The sequence below is a fragment of the Aegilops tauschii genome, chromosome 2 (assembly GCF_002575655.3).
Source record: "Aegilops tauschii subsp. strangulata cultivar AL8/78 chromosome 2, Aet v6.0, whole genome shotgun sequence".
NCBI lineage: Eukaryota > Viridiplantae > Streptophyta > Magnoliopsida > Poales > Poaceae > Aegilops > Aegilops tauschii.
This window is the reverse complement of record NC_053036.3, coordinates 489252166-489276493: the sequence shown is the minus strand read 5'-3', so window position 1 is coordinate 489276493 and position 24328 is coordinate 489252166. Positions and strand designations below refer to the sequence as shown.

General features: G+C 45.6%; 2 protein-coding genes across 2 annotated transcripts; one reads left to right on the top strand and one right to left on the bottom strand.

Annotated features, from left to right (window-relative positions):
* The first annotated feature begins 15360 nt into the window (after positions 1 to 15360).
* Positions 15361 to 17609, top strand: LOC109752675 (bifunctional adenosine 5'-phosphosulfate phosphorylase/adenylylsulfatase HINT4). Its single transcript, XM_020311572.3, has 6 exons — positions 15361 to 15688; positions 15782 to 15828; positions 16793 to 16869; positions 16976 to 17042; positions 17150 to 17227; positions 17341 to 17609. The coding sequence occupies exons 1-6, from the start codon at positions 15560 to 15562 to the stop codon at positions 17441 to 17443; spliced, it is 501 nt and encodes a 166-aa protein (XP_020167161.1). The 5' UTR covers positions 15361 to 15559; the 3' UTR covers positions 17444 to 17609.
* A 358-nt stretch (positions 17610 to 17967) lies between these two features.
* On the bottom strand, positions 17968 to 20422 carry LOC109752674 (vacuolar-processing enzyme beta-isozyme 1-like). The gene is made up of 8 exons (XM_020311571.4): positions 20144 to 20422; positions 19886 to 20050; positions 19649 to 19805; positions 19491 to 19576; positions 19178 to 19377; positions 18812 to 19070; positions 18495 to 18701; positions 17968 to 18386 (listed from the first exon to the last, which is right to left on the bottom strand). Exons 1-8 carry the CDS (start codon positions 20393 to 20395, stop codon positions 18204 to 18206), a joined length of 1509 nt encoding a protein of 502 aa, XP_020167160.1. The 5' UTR covers positions 20396 to 20422; the 3' UTR covers positions 17968 to 18203.
* Positions 20423 to 24328: the final 3906 nt, after the last annotated feature.

Here is a 24328-nt window from a genome sequence, read left to right as displayed (position 1 = left end):
TCTCTAATACTTGCTCCTTTTTCAGCCCAGAATTCCAGCTGCCGGCATTCTCCCTCCTTATGTAAACCTTGTAAAATAAGGGAGAATGGGCATAAGTATTGTGACATAATGTGTAATAACAGCCCATAATGCAATAAATATCGATAAAAAAGCATGATGCAAAATGGACGTATCACCCGCGTGAAGCCGTCGGTGTGGACGAGCTTGATGTCGTAGCCAGCTTTCCCGAGATACAGTAATACGCTAGCCCGCTGACATGAAGCCTTCGGCATGGCAACGTAGTAAACATCTTCGTCGGCTTCCGCGGCGACGTGTTGCTCCGGCATCGACAGGTCGGGGCGAACGACGGCCACCTCGCCAACGTCCACCGGAGAGGCCATGATAAACCTCTTCTTGGCCGAACGCTCGTCGGGCTCCCCGGGATACATGGTCGAGCTTAGGCTGCGGCATTCTGGAGTAGGGGATGTGGATCTGGCGGGGAGGGACACCGCAGGCCTCATCTAAAAACTCAGGGGAGTGGGGCGACAGTATGGGAATCACCGGATAACCTGAACTTTATTATCTAGGCTAGGAGGAACGGGCAGACCGGCAGGGTTGGCGGCGGCTCCGCCGCCGGCCGTGAGCTAGGGTTCGAAGGGGGAGGGGGCGGGTGGGGGACTGTGGAGGGGGGTGGTATTTGAGGATACGCCGCGGCTACTGAAAATTTTAGTAATGGTAGGTGGAGATGATGGTGGACGAGGGAGGGCGACGGTTCAACTGCCTCGGCTGCTAAAATTTTACTATAAGGTCGGTGCTGGAGGAGTGTGGGCAACGGTTGAAGTACGGCGGCTACTAAAATTTGGGTAAAGGAATTGATGCGGGGCGGGAGTGCCCAAGATCGCGCACGGTCCAATAACAATATGCGTGTATGATAATAAGGAAAAGTGGCGCGGATCCGCCGATTTTTGCAATGCTCAAGGCGGGTAGTTTGTTTTTTATATTTCTAGCTAGCTGGTCTATCGCACACGGTTCGTCCTAATTTCCAAATAAACTTACCCGCCTTTAGCTTCCACAGGTGGTGGTTTTACAGCGCACTTGCATCGCACACGGTTAAGCCAGTACCTCCACCCTTTGCTCGCGCTTGCACGGTCGTGGTGATTTCAGCGCACATGCATCGCACACGGTTGAGCCAGTACCTCCACCTTAATTTGCTCGCACTTGCACAGTCGTGGTGATTCACATCGCATTTGTATCGCACACGGTTTAGATATTATACCCCATGAGATGAACTATAAGAATTAAACGAACATCTACATCATGCATATCTGGGAGAAGAGGCGGGAAACCAATGAGAGGAGTGGCGAGAAACGGTAGCCTGTTTTGAGTGAAAACCTAGTAGAAAAGGAAGCGTGAGCTACACAACGCATGCGCACAGTGCTTACCCATGTACTACATGTGCCGTCGAAAGGGCTCAGGGTTGCCGTTCGATCTGGGAGCATCCAACGGTGCACACGTACGATCCGTGGGGTTTGGGTTCTGGCCAGTCAGAACGCAGGACTCAGATCACGCACGCAGCGGGGGGGATATCATACGGAAACCAATATTCAATGGAAACCGGTGAAAACCACCAGAAAAAGATGTTTTGAAGTTTAAAAAAATTCAAAAAAATGCGGATGTTAAGACGATGATGTTTTATTGGCACAGAAAAATTCAAGTTGAAACACATTAAGAGATGTGAGCTATGAAAAAGACAAAATCAGTGTTGAATAGTGCCGAATAGTAATGTCACTATTCAGGGTGGAATTTGTCTTTCTCATAGCTCACATCTCGTAATGTTTTTCAACTTGAAATTTTGTGTCGCAATAAAACATCACCTCCTTAACATCCCACATTTTTTCGGATTTTTATGAAACTTTAAAATATGGTTTCCACGAAGTTTTCATTGAATATCGGCTTTCGTGAGTGAACCATGTGCTATTTGAAAATATTTCGTGAGAAGAATCTCGGTTTTTAAATCCCCGTAAATCCAAAACTAAGCTGAAAATCATGAAACCTGCCATGGTGTCACGACATCGCACTTATATGTCGAGGAATTTTTTTCGTCCATTGTGGCGCAAGTTTTATTACAAGCCTCTTACAAACCGGAGCTTCTCTCAAAGAAGCCTCCTGGTTCCGATAGGGAAACGTGTCCCCCTTGTGGGCGAAACGTAAGCACTGCCTCTTTTCACCTTGTATTTTCTTCTACGGGCAACATGGAATGATAGGATATCCGTGCTGAAATTTAAACTTATTCAGGATACGTTTGGCCTTTTTATACACCAATTGAGTTTCCTAGGCATTTAATGTCCATAATTCAAATCTGAACTACAAATACATGCTCCAGTTCACCAAAATGGCTAGAAAAATTATACATGTGTCCTTGGGTGCATGTTTTGGTCCCATGCCAGGAATGGGAACGAATTACAACCGTACTGGTGTCATGGCTCGCACTCAAACATTTCGAATCTCGGTTTTTAAGTCCCCATAAATCCTAAACTCACCAGAAAGTCATCAAAGGTGGTATGGTGTCACGTCATGGCACATATATGTCGTGGTAAAAACATTGTCCAATTTGGGCCAAGCTTTATTACAAACCTCTTACAAAAACTGGAGCTTCTCTCAAAGAAGCCTCATGGTTCTGATAGGGAAACATGTTCCCCTTGTGGGTGAAACATAATCACTACCTCTTTTTGCCTTGTATTTTCTTCCACGGGCAACATGGAACCACAGGATATTTGTGCTGAAATTTAAACTTATTCAGGGTTCGTTTGGCCTTTTGATACACTAATTGAGTTTCCTAGGCATTTAATGTCCATGATTCAAATCTGAACTACAAATACATGCTCCAGTCCACCAAATGGCTAGAAAAATTGTACATGTGTCCTTGGGTGCATTAGGTCTCATGCTAGGAATGGGAACGAATTACAACCGTACCGGTGTCATGGCTCTTCCTCAAACATTTCGAATCTTGGTTTTTAAGTCCCCATAAATCCTAAACTCACCAGAAAGTCATCAAAGGTAGCAAGGTGTCATGTCATGGCACATATATGTCGTGGTAAAAACATTGCCAATTTGGGCCAAGCTTTATTACAAACCTCTTACAAACCGGAGCCTGTCGCAAGAACCCTTGTGGTTTCGATAGGGAAATGTGTCCCCTTGTGGGCCAAATAATAATCACTCCCACTTCTAGCCTCGTATTTTCTTCTACACGCGACACGGAACAACTAGAGATTCGAGTTGAACTTTGAAATTATTCAGGGTTCGTTTGACCTTTTTTATTCATTAATTGAGTTTTCTAGGCATTTAATGTCCATCATTCAAATCCGAACTACAAATACATGCTCCAGTGTACCAAAATGGCTAGAAAAAACGTACATGTTTCCTTGGGGTGCATGTTTAGGTCCCATGGAACGAATGGGAACGAATTCAACCGTCTCGCCGTCCTGGCCTGGCCACAAACATTGTGAATCTCGGTTTTTAAATGTCTGTAAATCCAAAACTCACCAGGAAATCATGAAACTTGGTATGGTGTCACTGCATGGTATATATAATTGTCCAATTTGGGCGAAGCTATATTACAAGCCTTTTACAAACCGGAGCCTGTCGCAACCCTCGTGGTTCCGGTAGGGAAACATGCCCCTCTTGTGGGCGAAACGATAATCGATGCCTCTTCTCACCTTGAACTTTGTTTTGTACAGGAAACATAGAATAACAGAAGTGTCGGGCTGAAATTTGAAACTGTTCAGGGTTCGTTTGGCCATTTTATATATATATTACTAATTACTAAGTTTTCTATGCATTTAATGTAGTCCATAATTCAAATTTGAACTACAACCACATGCTCCAGTGAAGCAAAGTGGGTGGGAAATCGTACATGTGTCATTGCGTGCATGTTTAGGTCTCGTTTAAGGAATGAGAATGAATTACAAACTTGTCGTCGTCCTGAAACAATGAGAATCTCGGTTTTTAAATCCCAGTAAATAAAAAAGTCACCCAAAAAACATGAAACTTGGCATGGTTTCATGACATGGCACATATATGCCGTGGTAAGAAAAATCGTCCAGTTTGAGAAGAGGCGCACACATTAGTAGCCAACGAAGTACTTTTTGAAAAAAAACTGACACGTTAATATCGCAAACGGTTGTATTATATTTACCGTGTCGAAATTTAACCATACTCGGTGGCGTGCGTGCAACTGTTTGATTAGATGGGATGGGCGCGAGAAGTCCGTCGTGCTGCTTCGACGGGACGCGTGCAAGCAGTCCGACCCACAGGCTCGACGGGACGCGTGTATCCTGTCCACCTCGCAGGCTCGATGGGACACGTGCGAGCAGCAAGGCCGCCCATGCTCACTGGGAAGCGAGCTCTTTGACCTTCATGCACCAGCCGCCGCCCGCCTCGCTCACAACTCCTCCATTAATGGGTTAATTAAAGCACCTGGACGGAGGGTGTTTGCTTGTGATCCCATGGCAGCATTTGCTTTGTTCGTGTTTTCAACTAGTATTCCGCCCTAATTTAAATTGCCACATAGGGCAACGGATAATACAACCACAAATAAAATGGCAACGGATAATACGATGACAAATTTACAATGGCACACATAATAATTGTCTTACATATTCCGGATAATTCAAAATGCCACATGCGGCAAAGCCCTGAAGACACGGGGGCAAGAGAAGAAGGAAATTGCAGACAACGATCTGGGTCGCTACTGTCTCTACTCGTCGATGGATCGCCGGGCGGCGAAATCCTCCAGCCCCTTCTTCAATTCCTCACGACTTTGCTTGAAAGCAGCCACGGATTCCTCCACCTCCTGCTCGCGCTCGATCCGGAGCTTCCTCAAGCCACCCATAAGTTCCTCGACGACCGCTTTCAGCGTCATCTCCGAGGAACTGCTCTGCTCATGCAGCATCTTCCATCCGGCGGCCTCCTCCTCCTTCTCGGCGACCAACTTGAGGAGCTTCGCATTGTCATCCATGAGTTGCTCAACGAGGCCGGTCACCTTGTCAACCGAGGCATCACGAGCAGCTTCATCAAGTCGTCAACCAGCTCCTACTGCGTAGTGACGCCAGCGAGAATGCCGTCGTCGCTAGTGAAGGACTTCAGGAACACCGGCTCGTCGCGATGGCCGATGCCGCGAATGCGCTTGTGAGAGCCCTCGCGTGCCCGTGAGAGATCGTTCGAGGGCTCTGCGGCGCGCCTGGACATCTCTGCTGCGGCTGCGGCTTCGCGGCGGGACCTCTCTAGTGTTTTCGCGGTCTTGGTCTTTGCTACCTGGTTATATGTCCACCCTAAACTCCACCTACCGGTCATGGCGGAACGACTTAACAGAGAAAACCAGTTTTGTGGGTGATGAGGAGAGGAACTGTGAAGTAATTTTCGAGTGGGTAGTTTTTATAGCCCGGTGCTAAGTGTGAACACGTATTAGTTTGAGAGGTGTGAACATATTTGCAATTACTTATTGCGTTGTAATCAACAATGTGACGAAAAACAAGGTCAAAATTTATTGATGGCAGAAGGTTGACCACGTGGTTGCTCGCCGTTGAGGCGGCCGCGGCACGCTCCGCTCTGGCATCCCTGCGCGCGCTCTGCTCGCCGTTGAGGCAAAGTTACAATGGCAACTGTTAATAATTCTTAATAATTGTCTTACATATTCAGGATAATTTAAAATGCCAAATGCGGCAAGGCCCAGAACACTCACGACCTACATATGCATACAATTATAATAAAATATAAGCTAAAAGGCTGAGCTGGCGGCCTTCCGACGATGGTCTTCTCAGACTCCATGATTGGCATAGCACCCTTGCGGCCGTTCACTCCGAGTGTCCCGACCCGCCTCCGCCTATGGAGCTGCTGGCGCTGATGGGAGGCTCTTGGGGCTGCTGGGCCTCTTCCAGAAGAGCTTGACAGCATGCAATCACGCGCATGACAACTCCGCAGAACCGCTCCATTTCCATGTCTCTGGCCTGGTAGCAAATTCCGTCGATCACCTGCATCCTCAAGATATCACGTTGGCGATGTTCTACTTCGTAGGGGACGTCACCTCCACCAAGGATGTGCTCGAACCTGGCCACCACATCATCGGGATCGAGGTTGACACGGTCGCCGCGGGCAATGATGAAGCCGCAGGCTGCCTTTGTCTTGACTGAATCGCAGAGGTCCTGTGCGCATTCCTTGCGGGGCATCAGGCTCTCGATGAGCACTGGTGACGGCGGTTCTTCGGGTGGGTCGTCGATCATGTCGCCGAGCAGCTCTGGATCTTTTGCATGGTGGATGGCAAACTGCTCATCACACCTCCTCTGCAATATGTCGATTGTGCTCCCAAGGACTGCGACGCCGATATTGCTGCCGATGGGCCATGGTGCCTGCACCGGCCGATGAAGCTCTTGCTCCTCGACCTGCTCCGGCTCGTTCTCCTCGCTGAAGATGTAACCAGGTAGGCATCGACGTCGAAGCTTTGGTCGTTGCCTGGCATGCTTGGAATAACTAATGGTAGATGGGTGAGGACTAGATCTTCGCAGAGTGTCGCGGCGGTGCGTTGCCGCCTGGGTTATATGCAGCAAGCCGTTAGCTGGTGGCGGGAAACCGGTGAGGGAATGGGCGTGGATTTTACAATTCACCCATGTGGAGCGCGGGAAGCATTCGCTAGAGCACGGGAAGACTAAGTGGAGCACACACACAACCCGAATACCTTAGCCTTTGCCACGTATTATTTATCACACAAGTGTTAACATAAGGAAATGCATGTGTAACTTACTAATCATCGCACACGAGTACTCACAGATGCATCGTGTGCGATACTCCTAGCCACCGCAAGCAACTAGTTTGCATTTTTCAAAGTTTTTTGTACACACAGAATCGCACACGAACTAACTGTATTAACCGTCTGTGTTGTAAACTCTCATCGCAAACAGTTCATCCGAGTCGGTTGTTTGCCACATATCACACACATCTTGTTAAGTTGAACCATTTCTGTTGCGTTCGCTAATCGAAAACAGTTCATCCGCGTGAACCGTATGCCCTATATCACACACACCTTGATGTGGCTAACCGTTTATGTTGCACTCCCTAATAGCAAACAGTTCATTGGAGCGAACTGTATGCCGTATATCGCACACACATTGATATGGCTGCCCGTTTCTATTGTTCTGCCTCATCACAACAGTTCGAGCGGGTTAACCGTGTGGCCTGAATTGCACACGCAACTAAAATCTGAACCGTGTTTGATGCATCCTCCATCGCAAATGTTTTGCACCTTTTTTGACGGTTTTCATACACCACCGTTTGCGATTACTGCATCGCACACAGTTTCTCGAAGGGTCTCTGATCGTAGTGTCGCGTTAGCAGCATCCTGCAGTAGTGGTTTTAGAAGTGGGGGAGAGGAAAACGAGAGGCAAATGGCAAATAATGTAATGCGAGGGAGAAGAGTTTATGATGGGTACTTGGTATGTCTTGACTTGGCGTAGATCTCCCCGGCAATGGCGCCATAAATCCTTCTTGCTACCTCTTGAGCATGCGTTGGATTTCCCTTGAAGAGGAAAGGGTGATGCAGCAAAGTAGCGTAAGTATTTCCCTCAGTTTTGAGAACCAAGGTATCAATCCAGTAGGACACAACGCACAAGTCACCTAGTACCTGCACAAATAATCAAGAACCTTGCAACCAACGCGACAAAGGGGTTGTCAATCCCTTCACGGTCACTCGCAAAAGTGAGATCTAATAGAGAGAGTAAAGTAAATATTTTTGGTATTTTTGTTGTGTAGATTGGAAAGTAAAGATTGCAAAATAGTAAACGAGATGCGATGTAAATAAAAGAGATGCATTATAATAGGTAAGAGACCCGGGGGCCATAGGTTTCACTAGTGGCTTCTCTCAAGATAGCATGTATTACGGTGCGTGAACAAATTACTGCCGAGCAATTGATAGAAAAGCGCATAGTTATGAAGATATCTAAGGCAATGATCATGAATATAGGCATCATGTCCGTGTCAAGTAGACCGAAACGATTCTGCATCTACTACTATTTCTCCACACATCGACCGCTATCCAGAATGCATCTAGAGCATTAAGTTCATAAGAACGGAGTAACGCATTAAGCAAGATTACATGATGTAGAGGGATAAACTCAAGCAATATGATATAAACCCCATCTTTTTATCCTCGATGGCAACAATACAATACGTGCCTTGCTGCCCCTACTGTCACTGGGAAAGGACACCGCAAGATTGATCCCAAAGCTAAGCACTTCTCCCATTGCAAGAAAGATCAACCTAGTAGGCCAAACTAAACTGATAATTCGAAGAGACTTGCAAAGATATCAAATCATGCATATAAGAATTCAGAGAAGAACCAAATAATATTCATAGATAATCTTGTTCATAAATCCACAATTCATCGGGTCTCGGCAAACACACTGCAAAAGAGTATTACATCAAATAGATCTCCAAGAACATCGAGGAGAACTTTGTATTGAGAATCAAAGAGAGAGAAGAAGCCATCTAGCTAATAACTATGGACTCGAAGGTCTGTGGTAAACTACTCATGCATCATCGGAGAGGCAATGGTGTTGATGTAGAAGCCCTTCGTGATCGATTCCCCCTCTGGCAGATCGCCGGAAAAGGCCCCAAGATGGGATCTCACTGGTACAGAAGGTTGCGGCGGTGGAAAAGCGGTTTCGTGGCTCCCCCTGATGTTTCTAGGGTATAAGAGTATATATAGGCGAAAGAAGTACGTCGGTGGAGCTACGAGGGGCCCACGAGGGTGGGGGGCACGCCTACCCCCCCTGGGCGCGTCCTCCTGCCTCGTGGCTTCCTCGTGGAGTTTCTGACTTCGACTCCAAGTCTTCTGGATTGCTTTCGGTTCAAGAAAGATCATCGCGAAGGTTTCATTCCGTTCGGACTCCGTTTGGTATTCCTTTTCTGCAAAACTCTAAAATAGGCAAAAAAAAAACAAAAACTGGCACTGGGTCTCCGGTTAATAGGTTAGTCCCAAAAATAATATAAAAGAGCATATTAAAGCCCATTAAACATCCAAAACAGATAATATAATAGCATGGAACAATCAAAAATTATAGATACGTTGGAGACGTATCACGCCGCCCTGACGTCTCCGCCGACTCCTCTGTCAACATCGTGTATCGCGGCAAAGGAGGCGGCCATGGTCCCCCTGCAGCTCCCTCCCCCGGGGGGAAATCCGGTGGCGCGCCCCCTGCCCAGCAGCAGGCACCACGCCCTGGCGCCTCGGTGGTCGTCGTTGATAGCCGTGCCTGCGCCTGCTATACTGCCTGTGGTGCGGCCCAGCCGTGCCAGCTCTATGGCCTGCCGCGCCATGTCGCCTCCCGCTGTCATCGCCGTTTCAAGACCGACTTCCTCGGCCTCGGCAACAACGACAAGGGCAACGATCGTCAAGTTAACATGGCGCAACAGGGGCACACGCCCTCATATCATGTTGATCCTTCTTGGTACATGGATACTTGAGCTACAGCTCATGTCACGAACGAACTGGGCAAGCTTATAGTTCAGTAGCCCTACCGTGGGCATGACAAGGTTCACACAACTAATGGGGCAGGTATGCCCATCTCGCATGTTGGTCAGGCATCACTTCTCACAAACACTTCTAGGACATTGCATCTTAGAAATATTCTTCGTTTTCCCACAGTTGCACGTAACTTACTCTCTGTTCCTAAACTTACACAGGATAATAACGTTTTCTGTGAATTTAACCTGTTTCATCTCTTTGTTAAGGATCGTGCTACGAGGAACATACTTAGAGGTTTCTACCGCCATGGCTTATATGCTCTTGATGTGCCCACTGCCGTCCCCGCTCCTGCTGCTGCATTCCAAGTCTTCAGTGGTGTTCGTGTGTCTCCTTCACAGTGGCACTCTCGCCTTGGTCACCCAGCATCACCCATTGTTCGCCATGTCCTCCACCGCCATGATTTATCTTCTTAAGTGCAAGTCGGATGTGTTTGATGTGTTTTTAAAATTTCAAGCACATGTTGAGCGTCTCCTTAATCATAAAACCATTCATGTACAGTTGGATTGGGGGGGTTGAGTACCGCAATCTTAGTACTTTCTTCGAAAAACTTGGAATCGCTCATCATGTGTCTTGCCCACATACACACCAGTAGAATGGTTCAGCTCAATGTAAGCATCGTCATATTGTTGAAACCGGGTTAACCTTGCTAGCTCATGCATCTGTCCCGTTTCGTTTTTGGAGTGATGCCTTTACTACAGCCTGCTTCCTCATAAATAGGCTTCCTCCGCGGCTCCTTCATATGAAAACTCCACTTGAACTCTTGCTTGGTCAGATTCCTGATTACACGTTTCTTAAAGTGTTCAGTTGTGCGTGCTGGCTGCATCTCCGTCCTTATACTGATCACAAGCTTGAGTTCCGTTCAAAAAATATGTCTTTCTTGGGTACAGTTCTGTTCATAAAGGGTATAAGTGCCTTCATGTCCCGTCTAACCGTGTGTATATCTCATGAGATGTTGTCTTTGATGAGCATGTTTTTCCCTTTTCTGCTCTCCCCCCACCTGCCACTAGTTCCCCACCGCCTGTGCACCCATCCACTATATTGCCTGATCAATTTGTAGATGCTGCACATTCGCCCTCTTTGTTTTCTAACCATGGTGCAGGTATTGGGAGATGTGCACGTCTGGAGCTCCTGGACGAGGTTGATCCTCCGACTCCCTCGTCCCCGCCCGCTTACGTCGATCGGTCGGCTCCCTGCATGCCCCATGCAACGTGCCCACCCGAGCCCTCGGCCTCCGCGCCGCTCGCCAGCGCTCTGGCCTAGCAGCCGCTTGCGCCGTGCGACCACGTCCTGGCCCAGTGGGCCGGCTCGCTTTCACCCGCGTCACCAGCCCCGACGCCTGGGCCGTCCCCGCCTGGAAGCCCTCAGCCGTCCGTGTCGCCCGCGTGGCATTCGTCGCCCACCTCGCCTGGGCCGGCGTCGCCCTCCAGTGCCTGCTGTGTTGACACTGTCAACGCCTCCGACCGTGTCCTCACCGTCAACTTCTGTCATGATGGACGCTGCGCTCTCTTCGCCACCTGCTCCGCCCCCTGTATTGCGTCCTCATACACGCATCAAGAGTGGGTTGTTTCTTCCTAAGAAGCGCATGGATGGCACGGTTGCCTGGCTAGCGACTTGCATGGCGCAGGCACAGTCGGATCCTACTGCTGAGCCACGGCACTTTCAGGCTGCTATGAGTATCCCTCACTGGCGAACTGCAATGGAACAAGAATACCAGGCTCTTCTCAAGAATGACACGTGGTGTTTGGTTCCTCCCAAGGCTGGTGTCAACATAATTGATTCCAAGTGGGTTTTCAAGGTAAAGAAACATGCCGATGGCTCTATCGAGAGATACAAGGCTAGACTGGTTGCTAAAGGCTTCAAACAGCGCCATGGCCTTGATTATGAGGACACCTTCAGTCTGGTGGTCAAACCCACCACTATCCGGCTTCTGCTCTCACTAGCTATTACTCGCTGATGGTCCCTTCGTCAGCTTGATGTTCAGAATGCCTTTCCTCATGGTGTCCTTGAGGAGGAGGTCTACATGCATCAGCCTCCTGGTTTTGTTGATCCAGCTCGTCTGCGGCATATGTGGCGTCTTGTTAAGGCACTCTATGGTCTGAAGCAGGCTCCGCGTGCTTGGCATGCACGTCTTGGCACCACTCTTTGGGCTCATGGGTTTGTTCCCTCTATGGCTGACACCTCGCTGTTTCTTCTTCAGCGTCCTACAGTTACTATGTATCTGTTGGTCTACGTTGATGATATCATTCTTGTCAGCTCCTCGGACTATGTTGTGGATCGCTTGGTTTCTGCTCTGAGTGGTGATTTTGCTGTTAAGGATCTTGGGAAGCTTCACTATTTCCTTGGGCTGGAGGTCTTGCACTCTGGTTCTGGTTTGACACTTACTCAACAGAAGTACTCTCTTGATATTCTTCGACGGGCCGGTATGCTACAGTGCAAGACGATTACTACACCTATGTCCTCTACTGACACACTCTCTGCTCTCGATGGTTCTCTTCTATCCGCTGATGAGGCTACTGAGTATCGCAGTATTGTTGGTGGCTTGTAGTACTTGACTATAACCCATCCTGATGTCTCTTATGCTGTCAACCGTGTTTGTCAGTTTCTTCATGCGCCTCGAGATTCTCACTGGACTGCGGTTAAGCGCATCTTGCGCTATATTCGGTTGACTGCGTCTTATGGCTTGCACCTGCAACTGGAGCCCTCTGGAGTTCTCTCTGCGTTCTCTGATGCAGACTGGGCTGGGAGTCCGGATGACAGACGATCAACGGGGGGATATGCAGTGTTCCTTGGTTCTAACTTGATCGCATGGAGTGCTCGTAAACAAGCAACAGTGTTCCGCAGTAGCACTGAAGCTGAGTACAAAGCAGTTGCAAATGCCATAGTTGAGCTTATTTGGATACAGTCTTTGCTCCAAGAGTTGAGGATCTCTCAGAAGCAGCCGCTGGTCCTTTGGTGTGATAACATCGGTGCTACGTATTTGTCTTCAAATCCAGTCTTTCATGCTCGAACTAAACACATCGAAGTTGATTACCATTTTGTCAAGGAACGTGTTGCTCAGAAACTGCTTCTTATCAAGTTCATCCCCTCGAAGGATCAACTTGCTGACATCTTCACGAAGCCGCTGCCTCTACCTCAGTTTGAAGGCTGTAGGCGCAATCTCAACCTGGTGAATTCTTCAGAGCTCGGTTAAGATTGAGGGAGGGTGTTAGATTCTGTATATACTGGGCCTTTGTACATGTATTAGAGTCCCCACCTGTAATTATGTTGTACATCATTATGTACTCTCTATATAATGCAAAGGCCACCCCACGTTGGAGGTGTGCCACAAACCCTAAAACACCTATCTAATAGGGCGCACCCTGGTGCCTCGTGGGCACCTGGGTGGCCTCCTGGGTGGCCTCCTCTGGTATTTCTTTCTTCCAGTATATTTTATATATTTCAAAATAATTCTCCGTGAAATTTCAGCTTATTTGGAGATGTGCATAATAGGTATATCTAACATAGCTTTTTCAGGCCCAGAATTCCAGCTGCCAGCAATCTCCCTCTTCATGTAAATCTTACAAATTAAGAGAGAAAAGACATTAGAATGGTACTACAAAGTATTATAGTGGCCAAAAACATCATAAATAACAGTAGAAAAATATGATGCAAAATGGACGTATCACTTCTCTCCGCTTTGGTGCAAACACACAACTCACATATACTCTTAGGGAGTGTCACATGCAGTCATTTTGACCACTTGCACTTATGACTTGGTTGAACTTGGCTGAAGTAATACATGCTTTAAACCATGTTTTGTATTTTCTTTGTCTATCCGGATTGCATCATGAGATAGTTTGGTACATGGTGTTTGGTTGGCAACACTTCAGGGTTATGGTTGTGAAGATGCAATTACATGGCGTTTGATTGCTCCCAGCCTAAAGTTGTGATCATCCATTTTTACTAGTGGTGACCTTACCATACAGTACTGCTTGGACAGATAGTGCCAAATTAACATCATGTATGTCCTATAAATACTAAAATAATGACAGTTCATTGTATCTACTAACAAATGGCAGTACAAAATTAACAGTCTTATGGATAAAGGGAGTTCAACAAGGGGGAGTTCACCATCCTCATCGTGGTCTTCTTCTTCAAATCATTATGATACCTTCATTAGCCCACATTGCCTCATCCCACTTTAATCCTTTTGTTCTTCCAAGCTTCATTGCCATGTGCCTCCATGCTATAGCTGGAACCAATATTATGAGCTGCCACATCATCCTTCTCCGGCACATACTCATCCTACTCATCAAACCTCCAGTCTAAAATCCAGTTATAAAGAATTCAAGATGCAAAACAAGTTTAACTTGGATGGGCAAGATGTGGAATGCCTTATGATCTAGGATCTTAAATATATTCTTCAAAGCATCAAATGCCCTATCAACCATAGCTCTAAAGCTAGAGTGTCTCAGCTTGAATAATTTAGCGGCACTCTTAGTATAGTTCATATAAGAGAACTCACCAAGATGGTACCTCGTTTTCCTAAAGGATAGAAGAACCTCAGTCCGATATGCATATCCAACATCTCCTAGGTAGAACTTACCATCATGGATATTGATCCCATCAGGTCGAGTCATGTTATCAGCAAGAATGTTAGCATATCATGGGTTGATCCTTCCCAACCAATTAACACATATGTCAACTTGATATCAAAATCAACAACAACTAGCAAGCACATTATGCCTTGTGTAATGCTTACTACCCCTGTATGTTAGAACCTCTGACCTCAGACTCTAGAAGTCGCATGAGTACCATTTGTTGCACCAATACAATCATGTGATGGCATGAAAAAAGTTATGGATCATAATAATACAATCATGCCGTGGCATGTAAATAATTAACATGTACTCTAGTAGTGTGCACCTTGAAATATGGACACCATCTACAGGTCATGCATATCTTCGTGGGAGTTTGAGTAGTAGGTCCTTAATCATATCTCCTTTGAGCTCTCCAATCGCACACAAGACTTACTTGAAATACTGGAATTATTATTTCACCAGATCTCTGGAATGCGTTGTGAATCACTCTAAACCTCTGATTATAACCCACAACATGAAGGAACATTGCTACTTGCTCTTTCACATAGGTGTGGGTGCTATCTTCTAGCAACCCCTCACCCTAAACATCTCCACAAGCCTGGTTAAAGGGGTTCTTCTCATTGTAGCATGTTCTTATGGTTGTATATGTAGTTCAGATCGTAATCCTCTTTCTATTTCGGGCTGCCATTGAACCATATGTGAACACAAAACTTATTGCGCTTGGCCTTATTTCTCTTCAGAAAATGAAGACACTAATAACTTGTTATAGTATTATCAGTTACGATCATCCAGGAACAAAGCTGACTGTTCAACAGGTATGATATTAGACAAAATCACCTTTAACTCGTCGGAGAGAAATTTAAGGCGATTTTGTAAGTAATGTTGCACAAATTGATTGGACAAAACTGGCACAACTCCTTTGAACTGGCCACTTTGAGAATGAACACTACGATTAATAGCTGCCCGTGAAGAATCGTCGTAGTAACCTCGCTCCACAATATTCTAGTGACGCTGGAAAAATGTGAAGGAAACCCATGTGTCCTGGGGCTCTGGTGGTGAATTAGTCGTCGTAATGCTGGTGTATGATTAATTGAGAGCATGGGCTCTTTAAAATAAAAACAGAAAGAAACTTTTTTTTTTGACACAAAACAAAAAGAAAGCTGAAATTACAGTGCAGCACTAGTAGTTGGGCTTCCAGCTTTACTCTAAGAGCCCAACCCAATCGACGAGCTGCCACACTGGGCCTCTCCCAGAGCCACCAGTTGCGTCGGCTGCGCCGTGGAATCACCCTTCCGACGACTTCGACGACGGCGGCAAGCATCAGCGAGCGCGGCCACCGCGTCCCGGCGCGTCGCTGAATCGGTCAATTCCGCGTCGCCCCCACTGCCTCCCACCTACCCATCCCGCAACCGGTGGGAGGGGGGCCATGAAGAAGTCGTTGTGCTTCCGCGGCTCCGCTGCGAAGAGGGCGGGACGGACGCCGATGGCGGACTGGTGCGTCTTCTGCGACATCGGCCGCCGCGCCCCCGCTTCCACCGCCGTCCTCCTCTACTCCGTTCCGTACACCGTCCCCTCACCTTCTCCGATCTGAACTCCGGCACCTGTCGATTTGCTTGCTAAACGTGCGACCTTCTGCTCTTGTGCGCAGGATGACAAGGTCGTGGCGTTCCAGGACATCAATCCGTCGGCGTTCAGGTACTTGCTGGCCGTTGTAGCCTGTTCTTTCAGCGCCGTGTCGCTGTCGTTGGTCTAGGTGTGGCATTAAGCATGCCTCGTCGACGTAGTAGTGCTCTTGTTCATTTCGTCGAACAACTGGCGAGCATAACGATAATTGGTGTTTAGATTTAGTTCTTCATCTGTCCTGCTAGTGCAAGTTGGTACTCTTGTAGTCTTATACTCTTATAGTTGCAGCTGCTTGATTTGTTTGCTATCTAAGTGTGTGTAAATAATGTATTCTTTGTATTCTGATTGTGTTAAGAGACTGTCGTGTAGTTGGTGTTTATCAGGTCACACAGTTGCTGTTTATCATGGCACGTAGTCGGTGTTTCCTTTCAATGCTTGCTACTCACTACCAGAGCTATTTTTTGACTGCTCTTGTCAATCAGCTGAGAACCTAGTGTGTGCTGTATTCACACGTAATAGTTCGTTGAGACCAATATTTTTCTGGACATCTATCCGAAACACCGCCTTTCCTAGCAAGTTATCATTCACTTCTTGAGTAGCGTTAGCCTTGTGTTTGTTTTAATCTCTTGCGAGGTAGTGACATAGATGACATATGGTATACAGGTACAATTTCAGTTCTCTGATTAAATTTGTACAACTACAAAAAATATGGCATAGTTTACATTTCGTGATCAGTTAGTTGCTATAATTAATATGTGTGTGGTGGTTAATAACATCTATCAAACATGTCAAACACGTTTCACATTTACTCAGTGAAAGGGATAACAGGCGATGTTGAGCTCTTTGTGCTGTCTGCCTCTTTGATAAGCCCTTGATATGCCTGAGTGCTTATCCCTTGATTTTACTCTTAGCAGCAATATGAATTCAGTTCTTCCATTGACCACCACAAGATCCATCATTTATGATCAGCTTGTGCATACCATCTTTTTATCTTGAAGATCTGTGTTAGAGTATTCTTGTTGTGCAACATTTGCAGGCACTATCTTGTCATACCCGTTGAGCATATACCAACTGTAAAAAATCTCCAAAGAACCAACGAAGATCACCAGTTAGGTTCGTGCTCATAGCTTCTTGCTTCATGTAACACTGGCTTGCTATTACATGTCATTTTGTTCAACCATGGATGCTTGGTGAACTATAACATTTTACTCCTTTGCAGTTAGTCACATGGTGAAGGTGGGAAAAGATTTACTCAGTCGAGATGCTCCCAAATCTGAGGAACATAGGTATTGCTAAAACTAAAAGAAATACATTTGTTCTGGCATGGTGTAGATCAGCTTGAAAGCAGTATCATATGTTGTTAACAGTTATACTTTTCTGTTATTACTTGTAGATTTGGTTTTCATCAGCCACCATTTAATAGTATTGATCACCTCCATCTTCACTGCCTGGCATTGCCATTTATACCCAGGTACTGAAGTTAATTAATATCATGCCCTTGTTTATTTAAATATGGCATGTTTTCCCATATAAATTTCTTTTTGAGCTTTCATCTCAAATTATTTATATTCTTCATCTTGACAGTTGGAGGCAAGTAAAATATACACCGTTGGGTCCCTTAGGGGGCTTTATTGATGCTGAGAAGGTATTGGAAAAAATAAAACCAGAAACAGAAGTTTACAGTTAATAAAAGTATTTAGACTGGTACTGGCTATTCCTGCTTATTAACGTTCTTCTACTTTTTTGCTTGTACGATCATTTGTATGTGGTCTGTATCCCTATTACTATTCTTGGATCGCTGTAAATTCGAAAGACTTCGTCAGAAATGCTATACTTCATGTCTTCGTCCTGAACATCCATGGAAGTTCAACTCCAACCACTCTTTTTTAGATTTCCTTTCATTCATTGGTCATGTACTGGAAACTTGAATATGGGGAGCAGCAGTGCTGCACAACTTACAGATCTACACTAGCATGGTCCGAAGAAGATTCACAAACATTGTATTCTCATCTTGTTAGCAGTGATAGCTTACGTAGTACTGTATGTAGCACTTGGTAGGGCTGTCTGTAGGAGGATCAGTATCAAATCAGACGGGTCATCAATTTTGGCCCACTAATAATGGCCGACCTGTTCATTATTACCTAATCAGATGGCACTGTCAACCATTCTCACAAAAAAAGATGGCACTGTCATGCAAAGACATTCACACACTTTTGCTACATAATAATCATTGCCTTTCAATTGATTGCAGTCAAATTTGACTTACAAAGGCACGAGCACGACCATAAACTACTGATTAACCCAACACCACATGGGGCGCCATTGTTGGGTGTTTTCTTGTACGTATACCAATGTATTATGTATGTATGTATGTACACCATATATGAGGTCCAGCTAGGAACCTCTGGAGCATTTGATACTGCTCCCATGTACTGCAGTGCAGCGGATCAGGCGCTGTGCCCTCGAACCAGCGGGCTCCACTTCCCCATGTCGTAATCGTCGCAAGCGCTGATGCTTGCCTCCTTCATCTCGGCCTCGGAGACGCCATTGTTGCATATGTTGGCGAACGCCCTCATGTGCTTCATGCCGTACTGAGTGAGTGATCCGCACTGGGACTCGAAAACTCGCACCTGGCAGTTGGCATCAGCACAGACTACAGAGTAAGTTCAACCGGAAGCAGAAAGAGTGCAGGGTGTTGCATATTTATGTGATTTTAAATATGGAAATGTTACACTCACCATCGTCTTCAGACAATCCCAATCGTCGACCAATGGCTGGCCAGAGCCTCTAGCAGCGTCAAGCACTGAAGGACCCTTTTCGAATCCAAAGACAAGCTTCCCGATGAAATCGATACTGCTGTCGAGATGCTTCCTGTGGAACACGGTTTCTCTGATCTTCCTGAGAGCCCTCAGCTTCTCTTCCGATCCCCCATCTAACTGCTCATACTGAAAGCAACAAGACGCATTATTAGAAGACAAATTTGGCAAAACAAAACACGTGAAAATTAGGAACAGAGAAGATGAACTAGACAAGAAACAACTGGGAGTTTTGTTACCTTATTCCACATGAAAAGAATATCGGCGTCTCTTTGATTGATTGCACCCTTCAGGCTGGGCATAAGCAGCTGCCTTTTGGTGATGCTTGACTTTGCAGGATCGAAACCTTGATAGAGGAAAAGCATCTCATCCTTGAAAGTCCTGTCACCATACTCCATGACATGCGAACCTATACTGGACTCATTTCGGGGTGCCGTTCTCGCTTTCACCACCTCGTACTGCTGCTTGATGCTTTCCTTCTTTAGATTGTGAGTTTCACTGCAAATTAAGTAGGATCGAATCGTTCAGAATAGCAAGCAAGCGTCATGGTTGTGGGTAACTGATACAAACTTGTACCTATATTACAGCTGATGCTTATTACGTACCTGTCTTCCATCCAAGAAACACTGTATGCGTCACCTAAACAGGTCTTATATTCAGAAGGAGGTGGTGTTTCCATCCCAGGGCAGTATGCTGCCCAGCTACTTTCTTGGGCATTTGCTGCTGTTGTAACATAAATATTGTGATCTTGTGGCATTAAACCCTCAAAGATGCTGCCACTCTCACACGCTTCAACATATATGATCTGCCAAATTGAGGTAATTCTCATGAGAGATGAGACTCAAAGCATACATGCTGTTTCAGATTCAAAAACAATAATCTTTATTTAAGGGAAAAAGGAAAAGAAAGCATGAATACCATTTTCGAATAGCTTTTGGAAGCATGCTTTTGCCGTAACACTTTGATGAAGTCGCCAGCATAAACAAATGGCACGTTGGGCATACCTACATAAAAACTTGATAAGTTTAGCTAAGTTTATACTACAAAACAAATAGCTGAAGTATATATGCATGTACCAAGTGAACCAGCGCCCCCATGATCCGTGTAGTAGATGAAGATGTGATCATTCGGCTTGCTGTTTATCACCTTCCTACTCCCTCCGGTGACCGCGGTTTTGTTCCCCAGGAGAACCGCATACAAGTTCTTAGCAGTGACCTGCTCACCGGTGTAGTCCTGCAATGCAATGCATGTTAAGTTGATCATCAGTCCTGTTTGAATTAACGAGAACACATCCAGTAAGGTAGTACTAATACCTTGGGAACACCATGGTAAACATCTTTGCCTTTGGGATGGTTGATGACGACCCCACGCCTTGGGTTTTCAGGGCTGTTGGCGATATCATCGTACATGAAAACCACTATGTTCTCATCCTTGAGTCCCCCCTTCTTCAGGATCTGGTACGCGTGGCACACATCGGCCTGTACTTCGTACGTGCGTCAACAACACCACAGACGCTATCAAAAGTTTCATACAATGAATGATATACGAGCTGCATTAGTGAGGACTCTCACCTGGTGCCGGTAGTTCTCGTAGCCGGAGGAGCCGGCAACAAGCACGGCCCACTTCGTCACCTCTTCACCCGGCGCTGACGCGGCAGGGCCAGGCGCAGGGGCAGGGGCATGCCCGTTCTCCGTCGGCAGCCGGATCAGCGGCTCCGGGTTCCCCTTCACCCCGTCCGCGGCGGCTGCGGCCATCGCCAGGAGCGGGAGGAGTCCACAAACCCACCACGCAGCCATCGCCACCCTCGAGTTCATCATGTGCATGCGTGTGCTAGAGTGCTAGAGAGGAAGAGAAGGCAGAGAGTGAAGTGTGATCGTTCCGGTGGGGGATGGCGCCGCATTTTATAGCCGCGGCGGCGTGCAGGGAGGGAGTGAAGTGTGATCGTCGCCTGGCAGTTCTCGCTCGCGCAGGCGCAGCGCCTCCGTATCCGTAGTGGGGTTTGCGTGGCGTGCGCAACTTCCATTTTTTGGCTTCAAAATGCCCGCCTAAACTTGATCAAGTGCCGTGATTTAGGCTGTGGCCAAGCACGACGTCGCACTCGGCACCGGCGGTGGCGGTTAGCGTCATGAATTAGCCGGCGACACAGCTCCGTGGGTTGAGAAGCCTCCCCAGCTACATCCATCGCACGGAAGGGGAAAGGAGAGGTACGGACGCCTCGCCGGTGACCTTCCACGGTGCTGCCTCCTCCCTGCTTCCTGCAAAAAACGGCTAACGGACAGTGTGCCTGTTCAGGTGGCGAAAGCCGGGAAGCAAAAACTCACGCAAGCGCATGATGAGAACCGACTTTTTTGAAAAGAAATAGAATGTGCGACGACTTGAGAGGGACAGCGTATGCGCTTCTGCGCTGCAGCTGAAAACGTGCAGGACTCGCCTTAGTCCAGATCCTTATCACTAGCAACTGAAAAATGCAAATAAACCAAAATGATTATTACTAAATAATAAACCAAAATGTACATTAAGTTTTATAATAGAAATATTGGATGTTTGAGGAAATTTTCCTGTGTTAGTTTTTTTACGATTAAATTACATACTCCTAGGATTTTTTAACAATTCGTTTGCAATTTGTTTATAAGGGACTTTTTCTAGATCATTCTTTTAACTACAAATTTAGAGAAACTTTTCCTTCTACTCATATCCCTTGCTAAGAATACTTTAGTTCCGTGATACAATCAAAGGAGCATTGATGTAGAGAAAAATCATTGTTGGATGTCATTGGTGTGATATTGCCGTCATGCGCACTATTGCTACACTTCTTCAAATCCCGTGAATCAATGTTGTCTCAAACGCGAAGCAAGCTGAATATTTCTGAGAACCGGGAGGGATGAAGTCGTGTGGTAGCATAGAGGCGACGATGCCCTGCCCATCGTCACCGAAGGTCGCATTGTGGGTTGTCTCGTTCGCCACCCTTCTCCATTGCTCCCACTCCCTTCCGTCTTGGGGGTGCTACACGTCTCATCGGGTGGACATCGCGTGCTCCGTTCAAATCGCTTTGCCGGATCTTGCGCAGGTGGTGCTCCACATGACAAACCCAAATGTTGCTTCGAGGTGGGAGTCTAGGGGTGTGGCCCAAAGATCAATCATCTTTAATGGCGAGGGTCAGGCACAAATTTTGGAAATGAGCCGACAACTTACGATAAATGAAAAAAAACAAGAAGAAGGAAAAAAAAAAGAACAGAAAAAACAGCCCAAAAAACAACTTGAACCCACAGCCCAACATGAACTATAGTTCATGCATAGTGAAAACCTGAAGCCAAAAATAGAATGAAAACGGAAAACAGAACCCCTACACACACGGGGAGAACGAGGAATGTCTCAACGCCCGTGCATGTGTAAGTACTCTAACTATTGCTGCCTATTTGGCGCCTTAAGCGCCCGTTATAGCCTATTACATGAAAGCACCCCCCCCCCCCCCCTTCATTCGATTCCTGTAGAATGGGCTAGCCCACCATTTAGGCATGAGCGGGAAGCTCCCACTATTGGGAAGCTTCTGGAAGCTTTCGGTCGGCTTTTCTTTTTTTGGTTTTCTGCATGCTCTTTATTTGTTTTTCTCCTTTTTCCTTTTATTTTTTCCCTTTTCTTTTTACCCAATCCATGGACATTATTTCCCAAATTTATGAACTCTTTTCTACAATATCATGAACTTTTTTTCAAATCGCGAAAGACATTAACTTTTTTCAAATTCATGAACTTTTTCAGATGCATGAACTTTTTTTGAACTCGTGAATTGTTTGAGTTCATGAATTTTTTCAAATCCACAAACTTTTTTTAATCCCATGAAAACTTTCAAATCTGTGAACTTTTTTTGAACTCGTGATTTTTTTTTGTTTGTGAACATTTCTTCAAATCCATGAATAATTTTTTTTGACCGGTCAACTGTGAACTGAGCGACCAGAGAGCCGAAAAACCATGCATCCACAAGCGAGCGCTCATTTGCTGGTTGGGCCGGCCCATGAGGTGGAGGCGCGTGAGGACCCACCCCATCTCGCTTTGAAAAATAAACTAGTAGAGTGCCCGTGCGTTGCCACGGGCTCTTGAAAAAGTTTGCAGGAGTTACATGTTAAATTCCACACGTACAAACAATATAACAGAAACATAATTATTTAATAACTGAAGTCCATTTTTGCAATGTAAATTGATAATATAAGAAAAATTAACGACATGTCCATACAAAAACTGAGCGATGTTCCAACTAAACATCTATTACAAAACTATTAATATCTAGATGATGCGCTTAAGAAATTCTTTCACAATATCCAGTAAGTTTCCTTTAGCTTCATTCCCACGATGTTTTAACAAGTATAACAAAAACTGATTCCTCAATTCATACCCATCCTGCATAAACGCATACATGTAGTTAGTATGAAAATTTCACACTGAAGGTCTTAAAACATGTAACGTACAATACTCACCGCGCAAATCGGCTTGACCAAATCTTCACCGTTCCACCAGAGCATAAAATGAAAAACAAAATAGCCAGACAAATTCCTGTAAAACTTTAAATTAACAATGTAAAGAATATAGTAATAACAAAAGTAAATGTTTTTGTTATGAATTCATTACCCATCTGTACTCGTTGGAACACCGGACGGAAATAAACGTTGCCATTTAGATATATCATAATTCCAACCAGGCAGCTTTATTTCGAGTGCTTCTTTGAAATCCCTTGCAAAACTTTTTAATTTCAGTGCATGCCTCAATTTTTTCTCCTCTAACGATTGTGATGTTTGAATAGGATCCATAATATATAGACGACGTGCCTCTTTGTCGATAACGTACAAGATGTATCGGCCGATGGATGCATAGGGAAGATAAATCTACAAGTGGAGGTATTAGAAACAACAATAAACCATGATAACAATGGACAAAATACTTTACTTACCTTGTTGCACGATGAGATGTCGTTGTCCATCTCAGGCCAGCTATCAAATAATGTTGCCAACCTCTAGATAGTTTCCTTCTCGCAAAACTTTTGACTTCGTGTTGACTCTAGCATCATGAACTAAGTAAAAAAAAACATATATTTTTTCAACATGTTGATAGTAATGATGAAGGAAATATGCCCTAGAGGCAATAATAAAGTATTATATATTTCCTTATATCATGATAAATGTTTATTATTCATGCTAGAATTGTATTAACCGGAAACATAATACATGTGTGAATACATAGACAAACAAAGTGTCACTAGTATGCCTCTACTTGACTAGTTCGTTAATCAAAGATGGTTATGTTTCCTAGCCATAGACATGAGTTGTCATTTGATTAACGGGATCACCTCATTAGGAGAATGACGTGATTGACATGACCCATTACATTAGCTTAGCACCCGATCGTTTAGTATGTTGCTATTGCTTTCTTCATGACTTATACATGTTCCTATGACTATGAGATTATGCAACTCCCGTTTACCGGAGGAACACTTTGTGTGCTACCAAACGTCACAACGTAACTGGGTGATTATAAAGGTGCTCTACAGGTGTCTCCAAAGGTACTTGTTGGGTTGGCGTATTTCGAGATTAGGATTTGTCACTCCGATTGTCGGAGAGGTATCTCAGGGCCCACTCGGTAATGCACATCACTATAAGCCTTGCAAGCATTGTGACTAATGAGTTAGTTGCGGGATGATGTATTACGGAACGAGTAAAGAGACTTGCCGGTAACGAGATTGAACTAGGTATCGAGATACCGACGATCGA

Excerpts from the sequence above, each read along its gene's own strand:
- LOC109752674 (XM_020311571.4), bottom strand. The coding sequence starts at position 20,395 with ATGCACATGATGAACTCGAGGGTGGCGATGGCTGCGTGGTGGGTTTGT. Across the intron at positions 20,051-20,143 it reads ACGAGAACTACCGGCACCAG|GCCGATGTGTGCCACGCGTA; the intron begins GTGAGAGTCCTC and ends TACGAAGTACAG. Across the intron at positions 19,378-19,490 it reads CCAAAAGCTATTCGAAAATG|ATCATATATGTTGAAGCGTG; the intron begins GTATTCATGCTT and ends TCAATTTGGCAG.
- LOC109752675 (XM_020311572.3), top strand. The coding sequence starts at position 15,560 with ATGAAGAAGTCGTTGTGCTTCCGCGGCTCCGCTGCGAAGAGGGCGGGA. Across the intron at positions 16,870-16,975 it reads CAACGAAGATCACCAGTTAG|TTAGTCACATGGTGAAGGTG; the intron begins GTTCGTGCTCAT and ends ACTCCTTTGCAG. Across the intron at positions 17,228-17,340 it reads GCATTGCCATTTATACCCAG|TTGGAGGCAAGTAAAATATA; the intron begins GTACTGAAGTTA and ends TCATCTTGACAG.